This window comes from Haliaeetus albicilla, chromosome 2, assembly GCF_947461875.1.
Source record: "Haliaeetus albicilla chromosome 2, bHalAlb1.1, whole genome shotgun sequence".
Lineage (NCBI taxonomy): Eukaryota > Metazoa > Chordata > Aves > Accipitriformes > Accipitridae > Haliaeetus > Haliaeetus albicilla.
Window position 1 is genome coordinate 75530629 of NC_091484.1, and position 20192 is coordinate 75550820.

The window sequence follows — 20192 nt, forward strand, 5'->3', positions numbered from 1 at the left end:
GAAGCCTGCAGACTCGTACGCTGCCAGAGTGTTGTGGTTGGATTTGAGGAGAGAAAGAGAAAAGAAGATTAGATTAGATTTCAGTTGGAAGGGACCTACAACAATCATCTACTCCAACCGCATCGTGCTCACTTATAGCTAGGATGTAGCTGTACAGTAGTCCTAATACATTGCTGAAATCTTTGTTGTTGAAAATTAAGCCATTTTCTAGATGTGACACAAATCTGACATCCTGCTGAAAACCAGGCATTTATCCCGACACAACTTTTTCTTTCTTCTAGAAAAACCTCTCTGTGTGCTGTTTTCCTATGGGCCATGCTTTCTGTACTCTCCCTTCTGTGGCTCTGCCAGCCCACTTTATCTATAATTTCTGCCTTAGAGCACACTGGCACTGACCACAGCTCCAACTGAAGTCTCTCTGGCATCCAGTAGAGCAGCAGCAATTATTTCCCAGATTTTACATAACTCTCCTTTTGAATATATTCCTCGAATTAGACTTTTTTTTTTTTTTTGGCAATGGTTTGTTATTTTAAACTTGTGGTTGTTTTTTCTTCCGAAGCACGGTGTAAGTGATCCAGACCTTGTCATCCATCACATCTCCCTGCTCACTTTCTGCAGCATGGCTCCCTACAATGCAGTCTTCTGGTCTCTATTTGTATATTTGATCTGCTTGGATTTATCATGAAGGAAGAAGTCCCTGCTGACATCTCTAATTTTAATCATCACTGGGAAGGCTCACCTCTACTCCTCACGGTGTCTGACCTGCAGATAGCTCCTCCATGGCTTCAGAAACCCATCACAAACACTGCTTCCCCGGTTCGGCTGGGAGACCATCAGTCACCTGTGACTGTATCCACAGCCCTGCTGACAACAACGTAATTTTGCATGGAGCTTCCCTAAAACAACAGCGGTGTTTAAAATAGTGCCTCTCTTTTATCTTCCCCTAGCATGATAATTCGATTCACTCAAGGCAGTAACCAAAACCATGCGGGAAATGGTTCTCCCTGGGGGAAACTGCATTAAGAAATGATCTTTGGAAAGCCCCACCAAGTCCACTGAGCTTAAGAAGATGACTTTGAGACAGGAGGGTTTAGTTCTTTCTATGGAGCTTTGGGCATGACTAAAGCAATTTTTGCCCAAATTTCCTGTAAGCAATGTGCTTCGGATCAGGCTGGGGGAGCTGAAGGATGAGCAAAGCTATGTTACATACCCTGGACAGGCAACTGATGGAGACAAACATCACCCGGAGCAGGTAACTGCAGGGAAAACACCAACCTCAAGAGAATATGACTTTTTGACTATTGCCACCCAGTGACTGGGGCTGACCTGCAATGAGGGAGACTTCTCCCACGACCATTTTTCCCAGCAAGAAGCATCTGACGTTATTTTTCCCCGATCTTGCACGTTTTCCAACTCAGACAGCGAGCGTTTTGTTGAAGTGCTTTGAAGTTGCTTACAGATCTGAAGGCAGCTCTGGTACCTGACAGCTTGTGCTTCCCATCCTCCCACTTACCTTAGCCTGATAAAGTCATTCTCCCTTCCTACCTTGCCACTGTGCATTTTTAAATAGAGCATCAGGATACGCTCTGAACAGACATTTAGGAAAACAGGACTATGCCTTCATACAATTTCCAGGCTTGGAGTGGGACCATTTAGAAATCAGCATCTCTCTCCTCTTCTTTTCCTTGAACAGTGGTTTAGGCCAGCTGCAACTTCAAATTGAATGTTCAGAGGCCAAACAGAGCTCACCTGTACTGTAGCAGCCTTTGTTTTCCCATCTCTGTGTTTCTTTCATTACAGCAGTGCAGCTTATTTATAACAGACCTTAGACCAGCTCTTGAGGCTGTTAGCAGATAAAATTAACTAGGCTGTAGTTGCTGTTCATTTAAGGAAAAAATGGGAAATAAGAATCACAGAACTGTTTTGAACTTCAAAAATGCTATTAAGAAATTTGACGTTTTTTCATTGCTCTACAGCTGGCTGTAAAACAGGAGAGGTGAGCAGAAGGTTTGTAGGAATGGACAAGTTTGTGGTTTGTTTTGGTAAAAGACTGGCATTTAAAAAAGCAACTCAGAGCACTTTCACCCACCTCTAATCACGGTCACGATGGAAGAACCAGCTGTCCAGAGCATGGAGTACAGCAGTGGGAGGACACAGCACAGAAAATCCTGCTCCACGTCACACCTTTCCTGGCAGGGTTTTCTCAGCGGTGCCATGGCAGGCGGGATCTTTTCTCCTACACTGAAATCTCTGATGTCCCAGAATGAAGTTAGAAGTCTCTGGGAGGAAACATGCATCCCCCCTCCACCAAAATGACCTGCTAGTGCTCACCACGCACTTACTAATCCTCTCCTTTTGCAGGAGAGATGCTTCCCTACAGCAAATTTCACCTTAACTATCATACTACGTCAAGACGATTTTATAAGCTATAGCTGATGCTCAACCATGACTTGAATTTACTCCAGACATTACTCTGCTGTTCCAGATTGCCAGCTTCTGCTGAAAATAATTTGTCAAGAACAAGCTCCTACCATGAGGCAAGGGATGGGAGGTTTGTAAAGCCTGGTGGACGGGCTACCTCGAGGTGATGTGCTGCGTCTGGAGTCCATACCTGTGGGGAACCAGAGACAGGAGATGGTTTGTGGTTTTATACCAGGATGCAAAGCATTTATTTTGATCAGTGAACCCAAGTTGTTCTAGCACTTGGCTGTTACATCAGCACAGCCTGGGTGACTCAGATCCAAACCAAAGCTGATGCAACGGCAGGATATAGAGACACAAGCAAGATTAGGCTTTTAAGAATGCTCTTCCCACTTCAGTCCTTCAGCTTTACCAAGGCATAGGGCACTGCATTGGATGTGGTTTCTTGTAGCCCATCTGGCCCCCCACCACAGCAAACATCAGGGGGGCTGGAGAGATGTGCTGCAGAGCCGAGAGGGTGATGGTCTCCCATGGAGATGGGGAAGGGTTGCCTACGGTTGGAGGTGTCCTTCCTCCCCCAGCCAGGGTTAGGTGGTTTGGGCTTCAAGTCTGTATGGACCAGTAAATCAAACACGCCTCAGTCCAGTAAAGACTGACAGTATTTCATCACCAACAGCCTCTGAGTACCTGGGTGGTGAGCTTGTGGGGAGGGGACAATGTTGTGAGCCACGGAGTGGGACGGAGAGGACCCAGATCCAATATCCAAGCTCTGCCACAGGTGACTTACATGGTCTGGGGTGGCCTCTCCTCTTCCCTCCTACACCTCCACTTCCCATCTGTAAAATGGGTACGTTGCCTCTCAATGGAGCGCTCCCCCTTCTACTACCATGTTTCTTACAAGGCTGCTGAGGAACATGAAACGGTGACTACTTTCTTCCACTCTGAAGGCAGAGACCCATAAACCACTCTGGTTTCTTGTTCCACCGTCTGCCTTGGCAGCTAACCTGTGTTTCACTTCCCTCTGGGCTAAGTTTCATCAGATCCTGAACCGCTTCATTTGCTGGAGCCCTTCTCTACATTTATCAAACCACTCGTCTCGCTGGAGGATGAGCTGCTATTCTCTTTAATTACGGAGGTTCATAATGATCCAATTCCTGCTTCGCTGTTATCATGCAATAGTTCTTGGGGTATATCTGCTCTAGAGCTGAAAAAGATATTAGGGAAGGGAACCTGCTATTATGACTAAGTAGTCGCTGTGCTTCAACAATTCTGTATCCACGATGGAGCTGATACCCATTTTGGTTGCGAGATCCCTAAAAATGGGTGAGAACACACAAACCCAGTGCCTGTGCAATCCAGCCTGTCAGAGAGCACATCAAATTCATTATTTTAAAAATGTACCACGAAAGCATCAGAGCTGACAACCTGGTTACAAAGAAGAAGTTAAAGAAGAACTTGATTTTCTTTAAAGTTAAAATTTAGAAAATCTAAAGCAGGCAGAAAAACCGATTCCCTTTGCTGCCTGTAGCTGACTCACTGCAGGCAGTTGAAAGGCGTTTCTCCCCCAGCTCCCAATTTTCAGGAGAGTCAGGGTGACACAGAATCAAATGAGATGAGGCTGCAGTCTTTACAGAAGATATAAGAAAACATATTATTTGTAGATTTTTTTTTTTTTTTTTTACCCCTCAGATGATGGGAACTCAGATAATTTCCATCGGTGCGGAGCTGAGGAGCCTGTGCCCCCAACAGCATCCAAGCAACAGAAACGATTCAAAGAGAAACAGGATCTTGGGGAGATCAGAGCCACTTTTAACATCAAGTCATTAACTGGAGCTGACCTTTTCCCTGGCACAGGGTATATATCACTGTAAAGGTTGGGAGATGCCTCTCAAGGAATTTTTCTCCTTTTAATTTAAATTCTCTGTATTGGCTGGGTTACATTAACCGAGTTGCACCTTTATTCTGCATCTCATGGGGAATGCGTATTCGCAGATAATCTGATTTTTGCAGCACAGAGAACGTCTTTGTTTTGCTAACAGAGATGCAGGCGTTCCTTGCAGTAGGGTCCCATTAGCTCCAGCACCCCCCGGGGCCCCGTGCAGCTGGAGGCTGCCCACGATGGGCAAAGCTGTCACCTAGAAAAGCCAGGAATTCGGCCCAGGCATGGATCCCAGCCTGGGATTTAACTTTCAAGGCAGCCTCCCCCTCACCACAGGAAGGCAGGAAAACCTGTGGTGCTTATTTAAATCCACAAGAACGACCTTTTTCACTCTTTGCAAGGGCAGCTTATATTAATAAACACACTGATTTGAGGCTGGAGCTGTGCCTTGTCGAAATATTTGGATGGCTGTAAGAGGATGAATGAACCTTCAGGTTAAATTAGCAATTCACCCCATGGTGCATCATGTTCCTGGTGAAGCCAGATGGGTTTTGCTTCTCCCATACGTGTCTGGAAACACCCATCAGCATCTCTTGGCCCCATGTTGTCTCATTGGTGAACACTCATCTTTCCTTCTAGTAACGATGTTTCTCTACTCAAATGGCAATATGTGCAAAATAAAAATATTCTAACTGAATGAGAAGAGCGGTTTTGCTCCCCAGAATTAACGAGGAGCAGGATTGCAAGGGGTTTAGTGACCTCCAGTCCAGATGTTTTGCAGTTGGAGAAGTAAAACAACGAACGCTCAAGGAAATCTGTTCATTCGTCTAAAAGCAGGGGCAAAAGAGGGGGGAACAACTGAGCCAGAAGCGTGTCCAAGATAAGCTGGAGGGTTTGTAGCAGAGCTGGGGGTGATACCCTGGTTGGATGAATCCTCATTGGCTGCTGGAGCAGCTGAGCCCTCCTCCTTCACCAGGACGGGTGGCCACCCCATTCCTGGGGACAGCCTGCCAGGAGGTGGAAGAAGACACGTGGGAGTCGTAGAATCAAAGAACAGCCCAGGTTGGAATGGATCTCGAAAGATCATCTGGTCCAAACCTTCACAGGAAGGGGAGCCTAGATGACGTTATCTAGCACCCCGTCCAAACTCTTCTTGAAAACGTCCAGCGATGGGGACTCCACCATGTCCTTGGAGAGGTTGTTCCAGTGATTGACTGTTCTCACTGTAGAAAATGTCTTTCTTTTGTCAAGATAAAACCTCTCCTGGTGCAACTTGTACCCATTGGCCCTTGTCTTCTCCATGACTTCTTGTAAAGAGAGAGCCTCTGTCCTCTTTGTAGACACCTTTTAAGTACTGGAAAGCTGTGATGAGGTCCCCTCGAGCCTTCTCTTCTCCAGGGAGGAAAGACCTAACTCCTTCAGTCTCCCCTCAGAGGGCAGGTTCTCCAGGTGGGAAGCAGCACGCAACCGAACGCACAATGAGAGCAGAAAGCCAGGGAGATGGGCTGCAAGGGAGGCTTATGGGTTGCAAAACCAACCTTCTTGCAGTGAACAAGAGCGTGTGCTGGGCACGTGAAACCAGACAATGTGCTAACTGCTGGCAGAAAAAGACCTGGGGGTGCTGGTCGACAGCCGGCTGAATATGAGCCAGCAGTGTGCCGAGGTGGCCAAGAAGGCCAACGGCATCCTGGCCTGTATCAGAAATAGTGTGGCCAGCAGGAGCAGGGAGGTGATTGTTCCCCTGTATTTGGCACTGGTGAGGTTGCACCTCGAGTCCTGTGTTCAGTTTTGGGCCCCTCGCTACAGGAAAGACATGGAGGTGCTGGAGCGTGTCCAGAGAAGGGCAACGAAGCTGGGGAAGGGTCTAGAGCACAAGTCTTATGAGGAGCGGCTGAGGGAACTGGGGTTGTTTAGCCTGGAGAAAAGGAGGCTGAGGGGAGACCTGATCGCTCTACAACTACCTGAAAGGAGAGTGTAGTGAGGTGGGGGTCGGTCTCTTCTCCCAAGTAACAAGCGATAGGACGAGAGGACATGGCCTCTAGTTGCACCAGGGGAGGTTTAGACTGGATATTAGGAAAAAATTTCTTTACCGAAAGGGTTGTCAGGCATTGGAACAGGCTGCCCAGGGAAGTGGTGGTGTCACCACCCCTGGAGGTATTCAAAAAGCATGTAGACAAAGCACTTCAGGACATGGTTTAGTGGGCATGGCGGCGTTGGGTTGACGGTTGGACTTGATGATCTCAGAGACCTTTTCCAAACTCAATGATTTGATTTGATTTCAGGGGGAGACGCAGCCCTCCAAGCCTGTTCCACCCCCCAGAAGAGGCTGCCTTTCTGGCCCGGCTGCCGTCCCCCCTCGCCCCCGCGCTGGCTCTGGTCTCGGCCGCGCCGCGGGCATCACGCACGGCTCAGTGCGCTCGCGCCGGTGGGGAATCGGAACAGGCGCGGGAGCGATGCCTCGTTACACACCTGCCAGTTTGGCACCTGACTTATTTCTTTCTGTTTTTTTTTTTTTTCCCCCGCCCCCTGGAGACTTAACATTTGTCCACGGTTCTCGTGATGTACGTCAGCCAAATCCCAAACAATTTAAAATGTTGTTGCTTTAAAAAAAAAAAAAAAAAGAAGAAAAAGGTTAGCAGCAAAGCTTTTTGAAGAAACAAGGTTTACACACTAGGGCAAGGTGTAACAACTCAACTATTTGAGAGATACCAATTTCTCTATTTTTTTATGTGCTTATCATACAATTCTGCATTTTCATGGAAAAAAAAAATAATCAGTAACTAAAATTATCGTGAGTACTTACCTGCCCTGCATTCAGTGGTGAAGACACCCGTTCCTTTTGCAAAGGAAACTGAACATTCATTGGGCAAATGAAGAAATTGCCTCTGAAATACTAAGAGATATTTTTAACTGAAGGAAGACGTTATCCGTGGACCTGCGGAGCGCAACCCTGGCAGGAGATTCAGATAGCAAAGTTCTGGTGATGCTTTTACTCGAGATAGTATCTTTTAAATTTCCTTTACGGCGCCTTTAAAAGCCAATGCTGCACAGCTGCACCATCTCGTGGTGTGACCAAGCCCTGCATGTCCCGAGCCTTTAAAACCCTCTCATTTTCATAAAACTTTGATCACAGATGTATAAAAGCCAAGTACACCCACTGCCAGACCATGTCACAGCTTGGCCCACCACAGTTCAGTGCCACAAAGTCACCCCAGACCTCCCCGAGCTCCCATCCTTTCTGCCTACTCATCCTCTTCTCCGGGATGCAGGAGTCCAAGCATTTTCCAACTGCAACCATCATCATCCCAAATACTTGCCTGTACCCCTCCAGTTATTATTTCAAGATCTGTTCAGCAGATTAAGAGATCAGGCCAGTGAACTACTATTCATCTGAACCTGCCTTAACTGAATTACTAAGGTGTGTTACAGAGGGTTCAGACGACATCAAGGCTCCACGCACTATTTAGAGAAAACATTGAAAGGAAAATTAAGGGCCACGGAGCTACCTGGCCCCGTGATGCAGAGCCAAGGGCAGGAACCTGGACGTGCTCAGTCTTACCTCTACTCTTACACAGCATGTGGCCCCACTAAGCTAGAAATGGGCTCAGGTCTCAACAAAAATCCTCCTCTCTTCTCACAAACACATTTGCTCATGAAGGAACAAAGTGGCACAAGACACCAGATATCATGCCCCAAAACTTCAGGCACATAAAAACACGTATGAATTTTACATGTATCTACGGTTCTCAACCTCTCATAGTATGGCACGTGGTAACCAGGTGATTAGTTAGAGATTAGGAAAAAAAAATATCTGAAAAACATTTATAAGATGATTTTCCTATTAAAAACACAAACACAAAAATATGTCAGGCTTTCATATTTCTGTGGGCTAACCTGCTAGCGCATGCTTAACTTACACCAAACTTCTTTAGCATGATACTTAGATGCTACTGCCTGAAGACCCAAGCCCGAGACTTGTGCCAGCTGAAAGGCAGCTTCACATGGTCACCTTGAACCAATTCAAGTAAAAGGCAGCTCCCCCAGTTCCCTCCAGTTTGCTTAGAGTATAAATGTTGTGTGAGCATAGACTGGTCGTCACTGGTTAACCCAAGACCAGTGTCAGGTCACCTGCTCAAAATCACCACTGATGGACGTACTCAGGACAGGCACTGCCAAGTGCAACAGAGACAGACGCCGCTGCAGCCTGGAAGAAAATGCAGTGACGTGCCTCCTGATCCGCTCTCAGGTTCCCGTTTATCTGTGCAAACCAAGGGCAGCCAGGTGGGGAATCAACTGTCTGCTTCAGGGGGTGCCCTGAACGCAACGTAAGGGATGGTGCACGCAGGAACTAAACCAGGGTCGTATAGGAAACCCCACCAGTCTGCACCATCTGTTTTCTCCCACCACCTTATTCCCCTCCCAGAATCCAGAATCTTGCTCCTTTCTCATCTCCAGCTTGTGTACAGGCTTCAGTGGCTTTGGAAGCAGCAAGATTGTTTAATTCAAATCTCAGCAGGTTAACAGAAAAAGAGTGGGAACCGAACCTACCTGCCAAATATGCTGCTAGAGGAAGAAGCCCTTGATGCTTAGCAGTCATGGCTTTAATCTTTATTAAAGCCCAGCAAGTCCAAAGAGTTGGGACAGGAATGGAATGAGGAGAACCTTCTGGCCTGATTCTATAAAGTCTTTGCTTTCCCCCCCCAGTATTTCCCCCAAGGAGAATGGCATGCAGAGGGAGAGGGGGAGTTCTGGGGGCAGACCTCAACTATATGCATTATCAGACATGAAGAGGATGAAAAAAATAACACAGATAGTTTATTGTCAAACTGAATCAAAGCATGAAAAAAAAATCCCACAAAGTTACACTGTAAAGAAATTTGGCTTTCACCACAAAAGCTCATTAAAATCCAACAAAGAAAACAACCCATTGTCAAGCCAGTTAACTTCAACAACCCTCAGACTCTTCTGAATGCAACATTTACTGAAAAGCTGGGAATTCAGAGGTGGTGTACATTGCATTGGTATGAACAAAACGATCAACCCTCATTATCTAGAAGAACGGTGGTTCTCAGAGGGGGTGACATGTTTCTGGCTTAACGGTGACTCCTCTGTTCGCCTTCAAGTAGCAACAGCCTTGTCCTAGCTGGAGTCCAGCCCGAGACGATGGCTAAGGCTGACGGGGGCCAGCTGCGTTTCATTTCTTTGTCCAGCATTTTCCTGCAATTTACATCCCAATCAAATGTGTCTACATCACTAAATTAAAAGGCGGTTGCAAAATTAAACGATGCCAGTTGCACAGAGAAGACCGGTGGGACGTACGATTGCAGCACAGGGTCCAGCAAGGTCCAGGGGATACAGCTAAGCTGACACCGCCATCACCTCAAAAATTCAGTTTGCTTCTGATTTAAGCAATGACCAAATCTAACCTTTTTAAAATGCTGTTTGGGAAGGTGTCTAGTTGCAGATGCAGACTTACTTTACTGAATCAAATCGATCTCTATTAAGTCCAAGATGTTAGTGTATGTCCTGTGCTTCAGAAAAGCTGATTAACGAGGCATTAGGCAATTACAGGACAACCTGCTCCTCAGCGCAGCTCCCTTTGAAACAGCACTTGAGAAGCCTTTAAACAAAACATGCCTGGAAGCTTTTCAAGTTTGAGTTTGCCAACCTGTCCAAACCAATATATTACCCAAAGATCATTTATTTTCCAGTAGCTCCAGCAGAACCAACAGAGGAGTCCAGGAGAACTTCGCCTGGTCTCCTGCCAGCAGAGCTGGGTTGGTAGGAAGTCTGGATGGCGAAAGTCGCTTGCCAGGAAAACTGCTGGAGTCTGCAGGATCCCCTGGAGCTGCAGCCCACCTGGAAGAGCCCTTTCCCATCTTGCAGGGAATTCCAGAGCAGTTGGCTTTCCTTCTGAGTCAGAACACAATAAAAAGGGGGAAAAAAAAATATTGGAAGGCATATACGTATAGAGACTATCGTATATTCAGTTTTGCAGACACTTGGTTTCAATCAGTCAGGACAGAACAACAGTATTGTTCTCAACACTGTAAATGAGCTGTTTTATTAATTTGACATACTTGTTTTACTGAGTGAAAGGCATCTTTATCCTAAGTAGCAGCTAAGGAGACTGGTAAAACTAAAAAAAAAACCCCAACAAAAACAACCACCACCAAAAAACAACCTTAAACAAAAAAATCAAAAACCCCAACCTACCAGTACAAATTAAAGGCAGTCTAGGTCATTCCAACTGATCACAGGAATAACTAAAAAATATTTTTAATTGCAACTAACGTGCTATCTTGAGCCAGCTGCTTATTCTAACAGGCCTGAGGTTTTCTGCTCACAAAGCACTAATAATATGTGCCTTTTCCTAGAAAGGAAGGCTCTGCCTAAGTCTTACTATGTCAGATAAAAAGTCCCAAAATAGACTTTCCAACCAAATAAGTGTTTTATTCAGATATTCATTTGGATATGGCAGTGATGTTAAGAACAGCTATTCAAGTAGCTGAAGTAAGCCCTTCAAAAGAAGTCACACAGCTTTGAGACTTGAACAAATTATTGTATGATCTCATCCAAGAGATCTAAATAGCTGGAACATCTGCCAGAGTCACCACCAATTTACTTAGCAGAGTTCATCAGTAGTTCATCAGCTCTGTTTGCACAAGCAGGTGCCAGGGCAGTCAATAAGGAGTCCTATACATGACTTAAAAAGAGGAGATGGGGAGGAGGGTGGAACAGAGAAGGGTGATTTTACTATCTAACACGGAAGTGCATTAGCAGAAGTGAAGTCCCTGTCAAGTTAGGGCAGTGACTATTACTGAAGGAGAAGTGCAGAAATTCTTTTTCCCAGAGAAGTATTACATGCACAAGTAACTATATGGTTAAAATTTTTTATTTGTGACAGTAAAGAAACCATTCAATACCTGATTGACAACACTTCTCTCTCCTGAAAACACTCATATGGTATCTGTAGTGTTTCTCAAGTATCGCTGGATTGTTCATTGCATTAAAGTGTAAACAGCTCCATTATTAGAGAAAAAAAAGAAAAAAGAAAGAAACATTGCCATTGCTTACTCCTCTGTTACGAAGTTCCCAACAGATCTTTAACAAGAAAGAAAGTCAGCTGGATTTTTACAATATAATGTGAAACAGAAAACTGACAGCTGGTTTTGCATAGTTAGCCCAGAGATTTTCAAGCAATTGCCCCACGCAAGTCTCACCTGCCCTGCTCGCCCCACAAAGGCAAAACATCACAGCACCTTGGAAATCAGAGGCACAAACTTGTTTCTGTTTTACAAATAGGGCTGTGCGGTACTGTGTTTTATTAGTTTAAAAAGAATCTGTAAAACATAGGATTATGTGTTTGTAAATTATATAGCTACAGATTTTTTTACACTGAAATTTCAAAAGCTGCAACATCAGTACACACCAGTGTCATTTAGATACTTTATTGTCCCCAACCAGTCTAATCAAAATCATGCTGTGATAAAGTGATTGCATACACTGATAACCAAATCTCTCCAGGTGTTGAGTTTCTTCCATGTATAACTTTGCTGTTTAAAAAAGATTAAAGGGCAAAACAAATAGACAAATTATTCTTCCAAAGCTACCTAAATGAACACAGCAATATTGTACATTTGCTACGATCTTCCATTCAAAACCTGCCACGCTTCCTGGTGGTTAACAAGTATTCTGCGCACAGCCCTAGTTTACAAATGGCAATTTAATCGTAACACTTCAGTTGAATTTCAAGAATCTAAGGCATTCTGCCTTACAGCTTAATTTAAAAATACCTATACAGGCAAAAAACCTTTTTTAACCCGACATAAAAAGGACAACAGAACTTCAGGCCAGGCAGCATTTCTTTAGCTGAACAGAATGACCAATGGGAGAAGACTTTTTAATACTTCTATAATATCCAGAAATAGATTTGAAAACCAGGGTTTATAACAGCCCTGCTGACCAGCATGCATTAACTGCACTTCAAAATATGCAAGAGATTTAGGAAACAAGTATTTTTTCCTATTTTAACTTTTAAAATCTTGTATTTAAAATACAATCAAATACCCGTATTGCAAATTTTACAAACATTCCACTCATTATCTGACTTTATGGACAGAACTATATTGCTTTGTTAAAATCTAGAAACTCTAAATATATAGCGTATGTATATTCACGCAAACTTAACACTTGAAATTTCAAGTACAATGATAGTGTCAAAATAAACAACTACGACAGTTTGATCCCTTTGGCCAAATCTGAATACCCAGGGAAGTCCAAACCTGACTGCAGAGTGCTCCAAGTTTTATTTCAATGGGAATGAGTTAAAAAAATTTTTTTTCATCAGAAGTTATAGAAAATACTCTTAAGATACTAGCAAAGATCAAAAATGTTGCTAAGTTTTTCACCTTTGTATTACCACCAAGTGTCACTTTAGTGCTGTACTAAGTTAAAATATTTTTTCTTTCTTTTTTTAAAATTTGTGGATTTCAGGAGCCAAAATAAACAATACAGAACATGTATGGTTGTACGGAACATCATCAGAACCATTCTTCCAGAAGCTGGTGCAGAAGTTCAGTTGTCCATTATATGCGGATTTTAAAACAATACAAGACACTTTAATAATCAACATTCATTCACAGACTTAAGGCAACTGGTTCATGAAATCGCTGCTTTCATAAATGCAAACTAATGACATGGTTTGTCTCACGTACAACAGGTCACAACCGTTAAATGGCAATGTCTCGGTGGGGTTATTTATTGTCTAATTGAAAGATTGTTTGGTCTAATGCTAGTGAGAAAGTCTTTGAATTTTTTCAGCCATTCCTATCATACCTGCACAATTAACTACAACCTGAATACTTCCCTGCAAACTGTATTTGAAGCCTAGAAGCTACAAACACAGTTGAAAATACTGCTCAGAGAACAACTTTTTGGCAGCTTACAGTTTCATTACTCTGAAGTCAAATACAAAATTAAACAATCTTAAACTGAAAGTAAACGTTAATGGACTAACCAGAATCCATACGTCCTTTTTTTTTCATTTTTTAAACAACATAGGTTGTTTGTTTTTTGTTTTTTTTTAAAATTTGACAGTTTTGTCTTTTGTTGTGGCACAGAATTATACAGTACGAAGGTAATGCCAACCAGTAAGAAAACAAAACGGTGATGCCGTACAGACTCATGAGCGTCATGGGACTGCCTCCAACATCCCTCGCTATGAGACAGAGCAAGCAGCTGGAGCACAGCTGCACTGCAAGGGGGCAAGTCATCTTTCAGTTTTATACTGCACCTATGACAATCTACTCACTGCCTGTGTAGGCTGGCCTGCCCTTCTATGAATGAATTTGTTAAGCTGCTTCACCAATGCGTTAGACAAGGATGACAATCCAAGTCCATTACAATTATTTTTTCAAAGTCGTCAAGACTTTTTGAGAAAAACAGAAAAGACAAAGGGGATCTACTATTCAGGATTTAGCACTAGGCTAATTAGAAGCACCAACAACTCCATTTAGTTTTCTCTGATGACAGCCAAACATAGCTGTGATTTTTACGTTTGCAGACTTACGGTGTGGGTAATAATGAAAAGGTGACACTGGAAAGGGGAAAAAACCAACAAATCCTGGGCCTTGTTCTTCAAAGGCTTAAAATATTTAAAAGTTATTTGTTTGAAAGGGCACCTATGACACTACAGAAGATGCTAAGCAGGTTCTCAGATTCAGAGATGAGACTTACTCAACTCCAAAGCCGGAGGACCAATTTTAGTCTAGGCTAGTAACTTCTGCCCTTCCAGCAAGACTCAATAAAGGTCCTAATCTGTACATTACACCCTGGGGAAGAAGAAATACAAATCAGAGATGTGGGAAAAATACTTTTTTCATTTTTATACACCAAAGAAAGGAGAGGGCTTCATCCCAATTGAAGAAAAATAATTAAAAAAAAAATAAAGTCCTTTACAGGTCACCTTTAACTGAGTTCTCTGGTATATCAAGATACCATAGGATTAATACCTAGGGGTGGGCTATGAAGCCTACACTTTATTTATTGCCCAAGTTTGCAGCTTACAGAACATGTTTCATAGCACAGGCACAGTGGCAAAAACAGTATAACAGCCGATGGTCAACTCCATTTGGTGAGTATACAGTAGCAGCAATGAAAAGAAAAAAAGTACTCCAAACAGCTCAATACAGATCCAGCTTACCCAGATGGGTTTTTTAAAGAAAAGAATCTTAAACTAATAAATAGATCTCCTCCCCATTCTCCCAAGATAATGGTTTTCCAAAAAATAAGAGGCATGGCAGTTGTGCGTAAGCAGAGACAATAGAACTTCATCTGTCTAGAATAAAAGGTGCTTTAGATCTATTAGCCACCTTACTTTCTCAATTCCATCATTCTATAATACTCAAACAACTGCAGATATGTTCAAAACTGTGCCCAAAATTGTATCAGTGAAACAACCATGTAATTAACCCAAATCACCCCTCCCACAAACGCTTAAACCTTCTGAGCATGACAAAATGTAATACAACTTAATGTCATTGTGGAGACAAGAACCCAGCATCTTTGTTTCAACTTTTTCCTTTGTTATATATTACAGTGCTCTATAAAATTTTTCCTTTTTCCTTTTAAAGCATTTAGACAATACAAGACTAAAAGATGTCTGGAAATACGTCTTATACAAAAATGAATTTTTATCTTAAAATAACATTCAAAAAGGCACTTCATTCTGTAAGAAAAAATTCAGAGTCAGGTCAACTGCTCTAAGCAGGGGGGTAAAATTGTCTGCATAGTGGGAGGGGAAGAAAGGGAGAGAAATTCAACTGCTGAAATACAAGCTTCTTTTTTGGCATGTTTTAAGAAAAGCTGATCCAGTAAAAGATGTCCATTTATGAAATTCATTAAAAGAGTCCCATTTAAAATAGCTTCTTTTTTTTTTTCTTTTTTTTTTTTTTTTCTTTTTTCCTTTAAAAAAGTAGTCTGAACACATGACCTTAGGAGTCAGGCTTCTGAAGGCTTAATAGCATCACTCATGATTGTCCTTCGTGTCCAATGTAACAGGAAGATCAAGAGTAGCACTTCTGACAGGGGTGACCTCCCCAAAGCTTACATTTGAAAGAGCTGAAAAAGATGGAGACAGCCTCTAGCAACTGCAATCTAGTAGCAGAAGTCAGTCAAAGTTAAGGGCTACCTGTTGCAGAGTTTATGAAGCATACTGTAAACTTCTTCCTCTTTGCTTAGTCCTTCAAAGAAAGGAATAAGATCTAGCAGCTCTGTGTCTGTCATGTCATCAAACCAGGACTGCACAGGCACCTGAAACAAAGCAACCAACAAATACTAAGACGACTTCATGATGTGAAGAACATGCAAGTTTTGCTTATGTAAATGTCATGTAATACTCACTGCCATCACAGTAAGGCAAATTGCTAGTTGTTAGCATTCAAGCAGAGTACCACGTTCAAGTCCGCATTTTCTATTATGCAACATCAGTCCCAAATCCAACTATAAAACATTTGACATGCAGCTGACCTTCTCCTACAGGTAACCTACATGACCAACACTGGGCAGCTCAATTTGCTCTGCCTCCTTGATATTCAGAATGGACTGGAAGAAACATACAGGTTATGAAGATGTACTGACACTTTATTTATGGGCAAGTCTTTTTTTCCCCTCTAAGTATTATCAGTGTGAGTCACTAAACATAGGCATGCAGCAACAACCCTTTCTGGCATGAGGTTGCAGAGCAAATATTTAAACAGCGAGTACAGAACAGTTCTCTGATTAAAATATAAGACCTTGAGAGCAGGTTCAGAAAATAATGCATATAATAACATAATAACACTTCTTAAATATGTGGGCTGGGTTTAGTGAAGGAGTTTTGTGTATCTTCACTATGGAAGTATACTGAGGTCTTTTAAAGACTATCTTGGATCTTGTTACAAGCTCTGGTTTCTGCAGAGACTCGAATATCAGTTAGCTAGCAGCACTTTTCTATACATGATTAAACCACTCTGACAAGGCCTTTAATTTCATCTCCCAAATTTCTACAGCTCATTATTTTCTTGGCACTGAATTCCGAGATACCAAATGATGATCTGGATCAGGTTTTTAATTTTAACCATGAACATAAATTAGAGCTACAGCTCCTGGTTATTATAAATAGCAACTTTAAACCATGTGTGGCACCAACCAGAAAAATGTTTTCACCCAATCAGTTAGACCATTGCAGTATTGAGATGTGAATTTAAAAGCTGAATGCTGCAAGATAAATGGCTCATGTCAAAAAAAACCCCAAAAAACTAAACATGCTATCCTGGAGAGGCAGGACCATGCAAAACAGCGTCCCTAATAAAAATTTCGTACGTTAATTTTAACAGCTCACAAAAAAGGCAGCCTAAAAACATCAAAGAAAACATTGCACAGCCTGATTGTTTAGAAGTCAGTAGATCTAAGGGGAGTTCCAGCTTGCTATCCTGGCAGCTACAAAACGGATGCGAGCACCTGTACTGATTGCAGCAATGGATGGAGCAATTCCATCATAGCTACTGGAGCCAATACGAAACACACAGTGAAAATGCGTATTGCTCCTAATTATTCTCCCTTGAAGTACTGTTGCCTGGCTTTTATCCTTATTCCTAAAACCTGGTGAACTTGTTGACCAACATTTCTAATTGTGAAGTGAGTTATCACAAAAATACTTAAAAGGAGAAGCATAACAACACAATAGGATCTTGATTTTTTTCTTCCCCTTAGCCACGGATACAGAACTCAGATAGTAACCAGTAAAGCATTAATTATCTTGTCTAATAAAATATTTTCATTCACACAATGAAAAAAGATGGAGTACCAAAAACAGTTAAAGTCAACCACCCTTTCTGTAATCACCACTCCAAAGAACAGAAACTGTGCTGGAGGGCAGCTTTGCTTTTAGAGCTAGGTTGGTTATGCAGGTTCTACACCACTCGGTATTTCTCAAAACTGATGGACTTCATGCCAAAAGCTAAAACTGAAAGCAGATGAACGGTCACGACTATGACACGTTGTCGAGATCAGTTTGCCCTAGTCCTTCACCATTTGGCAGTGAATACCCAAACCTACCTGCAGTCTAAGAAAACACAGAAACTAATGCTAGTTAGCGTTCTGAAAGGCTATTTTCTGAAAGAGAAAGTCTGGGCAAGGACCAGAAAAATAAAGTTACACTTGAATACTTTGAATACTAAGAATACTTACTGCATTTTCAGGATGGAAGATGTAAGATGCAGGAGAATTATCTACTATAATAACTTTACTCAGCTCACGTCCCAGTCGACTCAGATCCTTCACATAATTTCCTCGGTGGAAAACACAGGATTCTCTAAAGAGCCTTGCCCTGAACACACCCCAGCGATCCAGTAAGTCAGCTACTGGGTCTGCGTACTTAAAAATACAAGTCAGAAACATGAAGTTAGCAATGTGCAGATAAGGCTACTTCACAGAACTATACAAAGAAGGGACCCAAAATAATTTCAGATAAAATGCCCTTTCTTCATTTTCTTCCCTGCTCCTTGTTAATTAACTTACATGCCTGCAAACCTGAAGTAATTAATAGATAACACAAAAGTAGGATGGTTATCTTTCTATGGAAGGCTAACTTGCACTCTAATGTTTTCTGTGATTTATCAATTACGTTTTATTCTTAGGGCCAACTTATAGTTACCCTAGGAGTTACCTATAAGTTGATGGATCCAGGGATCTCACCTAACATTACCATAAAACCAGCCACTGCTAACAGAAAATCTATATGAAGCCATTTCCACAGCTGATTCATTTCCATGTGCCTCTGAAGATAAACTGCAATAAACGCATGTGAGCTCAATGTAGCTTTTTCAAATGATGCCCTTGGAGTGACTGGGTCAGTAAGAATCTTAAGATTACCAAACTGCATAATTGGGCCATAAAAGATCAGACAAAGATGTTATTAGGAAAAATACCCACATACAATACTGGGAAATTCTTATTTTATATATAAGATGATACTTTAAGTGAGGCACAGCTTAGAATCCAACAATTGATATAAACTGTCCAAGGAAAAGTATCCAAATAAACTAGAACATGAAATAACCACGTACTTGGAAATGGTAGTTGTAATTTATTTTTGCAGGATTGGAGTTACCATTTTCCTATATTTTAAACTGAGAAATGAAACTGATGTTGAAATCAATCATCCTTTGACTATGAAAACCGCTAGACATCTAAGTGCAGTATGAAATTGTTCCATTGTTTAGGATTTTCACAATGTGACTGAACAGAACATGGTAAACAGAGCGCAGGGAAGAATCCTCTGATAAGAGGGCACTAGTGCAGATCAAACAGGGTCCTGTCCCCTTCCACCATCTCTACCCTAGGTTGGAGTAAAAGCTTACTATGCTGGAGTATTATTTAGAAATAATCAGTGTATTTTACAAACAAGACACCACAAATACAGTACATTGAAAGAAGTGAAGAATTTAAGATGTCTACTACTGTAATGTCTACCACAAAACTACCTACGAGGTACTACTGCTACTGGAGACCAGAGGGCACAAAATATTCCTGTTGATGTTTCAAGCTTTACAAAATGTCTAATTTTCTAACTCCAGATTGCAACTGCACCTTGACAGAACAAAAACATGTTCCCAATTTTCAGATGCAGTAAATTTCTGAATTGCTGGCTGATCATGTTGATAGCGTTAAATACAGTGTATTTTATTTCATGCCCAGCTTTAATATACAGCTTTACTTGCACGCTATTTGTTCTAATTTCTCACTATAACCATGGTAACTTGTAAGCCTTTCATATTGGCATTATGAGCAATGCATGGAGGCTACATTATGAGACAAGCCCATATGTGATGGTGTTACCATGGAAACACTTACCCACACACTAGCAGACAAAGTACACACTGTCAGACAAAGAAGCAGAAAAGAAGGGGAAAAATTAAGATAGTACCAACTGTGGAAATAATTATCCATAGAAAACCCAACCAAAAGTCCACTGACCAGCACTGTAAGGGCTAACGAGATGAAGAGAGGAACAAACCTTGGCTAGACTGGCTGTGAAGAGTACACATTCAAAAAGCTCTCCCATCCTCTGAAGAAACTCATCCACATGTGGTCGTTTCAATACATAAACCTGGAATGATAATGACTATTTAGGTTTAAATGGTATTTAAGGTAACAGGAAAGGGAAAAAAAACAACCCCAAACGCTCCTGTAATCCTAACGCTTGAAGAAATAAAAGTTAACATGGAAACAGTTCAAACGGAATACTGAAGGGAGAAAAAAAGTATACAAGATAAAAGTAGACATCCAATAATGAGAAATTTGAATGCATGGGCTGCCAAGACCCATGCTGATTATGCAATTGCAAATACTGTGCATCATCTGGAGAGATGCTTCTTGAAAAATCTCATTAAAGGCAAAGAGAGACAGTAGGGCTTCTCAAGAAGTGAGGATTCAGATCTCTTGACCGAAATGATTTTGGTGCTGCTGTCTTCAGTCCTGAAGAGCTTCACAGAAGGAATAAATCTGATGAAACCTCTATGATGACAGCAATTGCACAACAGGAAACTGTTTTCTTCCTGTGGCTAATTCTTTCATTTTTTAAATTCCAGGTGCTAAGTACCATATCTTACTATGGATAGTTATCAGTCATCTGGATCTGCAGACAGCTTTCACCAAAAATCTTCATAGCACCATGCAAAATGTCTAGCAAATGCTGCTTTCAAAATCTGGTGGCAAAGTCTACAGCATCTTCTACCGTGACCTTGCATAAAGATGGCAAATACTCAGGATCTCTCTCCTCTTGAGCAGCTTGGTTTCAGCAACGCTATATTGCCTGCTTGCACTGACAACCATACAGGCAAGCTTGGCT

The 20192-nt window shown here is 42.1% G+C and overlaps 1 protein-coding gene across 5 annotated transcripts in view; it reads right to left on the reverse strand.

Moving 5' to 3' along the window:
* Positions 1-11177: 11177 nt before the first annotated feature.
* Positions 11178-20192, reverse strand: part of CTDSPL (CTD small phosphatase like) — an 83840-nt gene continuing 74825 nt past the window's right edge. For 3 of the 5 annotated variants that reach the window (XM_009918436.2, XM_009918438.2, XM_009918437.2), the window contains 3 exons: positions 19359-19451; positions 17531-17716; positions 11178-15613 (listed from right to left, as the gene is read on the reverse strand). In XM_009918436.2, coding sequence (XP_009916738.1) covers positions 15488-15613; positions 17531-17716; positions 19359-19451 — 405 coding nt within the window. In that variant the 3' untranslated portion in view covers positions 11178-15487. Of the gene's footprint in view, positions 15614-17530; positions 17717-19195; positions 19222-19358; positions 19452-20192 lie in introns of those variants that run through there. The other 2 variants (XM_069778292.1, XM_069778293.1) reach the window with 1 other exon arrangement.